The 2,946-nt window shown below is 40.7% G+C and overlaps 1 protein-coding gene across 1 annotated transcript; it reads left to right on the top strand.

Annotated features, from left to right (window-relative positions):
- Positions 1-786: 786 nt before the first annotated feature.
- On the top strand, positions 787-2,175 carry cxcl18b (chemokine (C-X-C motif) ligand 18b). The gene is made up of 4 exons (XM_042388905.1): positions 787-1,000; positions 1,236-1,347; positions 1,441-1,533; positions 2,036-2,175. The coding sequence occupies exons 1-4, from the start codon at positions 928-930 to the stop codon at positions 2,094-2,096; spliced, it is 339 nt and encodes a 112-aa protein (XP_042244839.1). The 5' UTR covers positions 787-927; the 3' UTR covers positions 2,097-2,175.
- Positions 2,176-2,946: the final 771 nt, after the last annotated feature.

Here is a 2,946-nt window from a genome sequence, read left to right on the forward strand (position 1 = left end):
TACTATACTTCCACCGCAGCTCAACAGGGAAAAACTGTCCGAGGGAACAAAGAGGGAATTTGATGCTAAAAAGACTGTGAATGTGGCAGATATCCACTTGATATGACTAACTCAGACTGCTGGAGCCTCATGTAAGCTTAACATCAACTTTTAAATGATTGTGTGGACACACTGTGGATTTTGGCCTCCATCACTTACATTGAAATCACATTTGAAGGGGATCTTTTAATAGCCAGTATGAACAGGAGGAATGATTACAGTGACGAAAACCTCTTTCACTGTTCATATGGACACCTGATTGTTGTTTTAAGACACACTCGAAAAACTGCACAGTACATTGCACTGTTACAAAAGCAATCTGAAGTTCCCATCTCTTCTTGTTTGATAACAGCTAACCTTGACATCATAAAGCTTCACTTCCTAGCAGGAGAACATCTATCAAAGTCAGCATGGTGCAGCTGTACTGACATTGTACCGTACTGTTGTCTGACTGACAAGACAATTTATTTAAGGTTTGATTTGCCCAGACATGCCTAGACGAGGTGTGTCACAATGAATCATCTCAGCATGTCGTTGAATCATTTTTTAAATCTGTGACTTACTACCGCAAACTAATTAAGTCAGGAATCCATTTAAACAATGCATAGTTTTCCCTTTCCTTTTTCTTCTCTTTCCGCCTGTGAAATAAGTGCTGAACACATTCCAATCTGTGAGTGTCCGGAGTGAGTGTGGAAATTCCAGAGCTGCAGGTTTGGCCTGACGGGAAAAAGCATGGACTGGGAAAACCCACTCTGCTCAGTATAAAAAGGGAAGAGGCTCGCAGCAGTTCTTCACTCCTCTCTCCTCACTTCAAGTGGATCTCAGAATCAGCTCTCACTCTCACTCTCTACTCCGGGGAATCTCTGGACTTTGTATCTCTTCAGAAGAATGGCTTTGTCACATAAAAGCTGCACTCTCCTTCTGGCTGTTGTGGCTGCAGTTTGCATAGAGCTCTATCAAGGTGAGTTTAAGTGCAGATTGTTGTGGTTAGAATGGCATGTTTACAGGATGTGTGATACAATAACGATAAAAAATTTAGCGAAGGATTAAAAGTTTAAGATGCATTATTCAGTTGTACCGTAATGCATTGTCATGGTGCTGCTGCGGTTACATGTTGTCTCTGTGTTTGACTAAATGACTTGCTCCTGTTGTTGAGGATGCAACTCTAATGGCTTTCTAAAAACTTTCCCCTGCAGCTCACGACTTCCCTGGACGATGCTCATGTGAAACCACAATCAAGTACACCAAAGATATATCAGATTTCCAAGTCCTTGAAAAGCGGCCTGGATGTGATAGAACTGAATTCATGTACGTGAATACATGAAGCTTTAAAAGATTTTTAATCTCATGATTCTTGTCGACTTTGGTTCTGATTTTTATTTCTTGTTTGTGACTCCTCAGTGTAACCAGGACCAACCCAGACAACTCCACTGACCAAATCTGCATAAACACTGTGGGAAAGATGGCCAAGGCTTTTTTGAGGTGCTGGGAAAGGTAAGACAACACAGCTGTCACACGACAATAACATCCTCAACTTGACTAACTGTGGAAGTAGTAAAATGTAGTATAATTTTTTAAAAGCTACATATAAACTCCCACTAAATCTGCACATAAATTCAAGCCTTTTCAAAACAGTAATGAATTGCATCTAAGCTACGTTTATCAACCGAATCTTCAAGCAACATTTGGATTTCTCACAACTTTCACTGCAAGTCAGGGCAGAAAAATTACACCACTTAAACATGTTTGATTTGGCCTCAAGATCTAGCACCAGAACACATTTTGCAGAGCCAAAACCCTGCCTGGAAAAATTGATACAATTCCCAGTTCACTAAGTAAATGAGACAGAAACCTTTCTGCGAATATATTGGGCTTTATTACAAAAGCCTTGGCTAAACAAATTGCATCCAACATTATCATGTGACTCATTGCACAAACCTCCAGATGTTTTGTATTAGTCCTCTGGCCTAATCCCAGTTTTTCTTCCTCTTTCAAGGATAAACAAAGACGAGAGCCGTAAGATGGAGTGTATTGACAAAAAAAGAAAATCAGAGTGAAAGAACAAGCGGGGGAGAGCTGGCTGGGAGGCCTGAGTGGGGAGGAAAGTTATCCGGACCCCAGTCCCGGAGGTCACATGAAGACTGAAGCAGACAAGCTGAGGAATGCTGAGAGCAAAGCTTGCACTGAACTCCTGCACCGGAGAGTATTGGGAAATGACGGCGAGGAAGAGAAGAGTGGTGGGAGGAGAAATGATTAACAACTATCAGGCAGGAAGGGGAGAGATTGGATTACAGAGGAGAAGTTATTCAAGTTCTATAGCAGCAAGTCTGAATAAGGAGACCACTGTTGAAATGCACATATCTCTATTTTTTTTCTTGACATCACTATTATTTATACAGATTTATTTATTGTTAAAAATGTCTTTAATTGTGTTCTCACAAATATCAGAATCTAAGCAAATAAAATTGTTTTTTGATAAAACTCCTTGCTCTCTGTTTTAGTTTTTAATCCCAGCTCCCAAGGAAAAAGAAATCAAGTTTAAATTCCTTATTTAGGAAATAAGTTGGAATCCTGTGAACCATCTGTTTCCAACTGGCATTTCTTAACTCTCCTAATGAAACCTGCGGCTCACCACCAACATTTCTGCAGCTGAGCAGTCACACAATATCACAATAAAAACAGTTATTATTCTGCAGCGAAGACACAGCTGGCACTTGAGGACACTGAAGTGACTTTGTTGCAGGGAGCGACAAATTAATTGTTATCATAGAAAACCACTCCCTCCTCAGGGAGAAGGGGCTTTGCATGATAACAATTAAATGATGCCCATGAGAAAATTTGACCACAGCTGTTTGCAGCAGCTGCAGGCTGGATGACAGAGTAGAGACAGTTTCTTGAAGCACCTCG

The sequence above is a fragment of the Thunnus maccoyii genome, chromosome 2 (genome assembly GCF_910596095.1).
Source record: "Thunnus maccoyii chromosome 2, fThuMac1.1, whole genome shotgun sequence".
Lineage (NCBI taxonomy): Eukaryota > Metazoa > Chordata > Actinopteri > Scombriformes > Scombridae > Thunnus > Thunnus maccoyii.

Bases quoted from the DNA above. Each gene is read 5' to 3' on its own strand.
- cxcl18b (XM_042388905.1), top strand. From the start codon at position 928: ATGGCTTTGTCACATAAAAGCTGCACTCTCCTTCTGGCTGTTGTGGCT. The intron at 1,348-1,440 runs GTACGTGAATAC...GTGACTCCTCAG, and splicing joins TGTGATAGAACTGAATTCAT to TGTAACCAGGACCAACCCAG. The intron at 1,534-2,035 runs GTAAGACAACAC...TCCTCTTTCAAG, and splicing joins TTTTTGAGGTGCTGGGAAAG to GATAAACAAAGACGAGAGCC.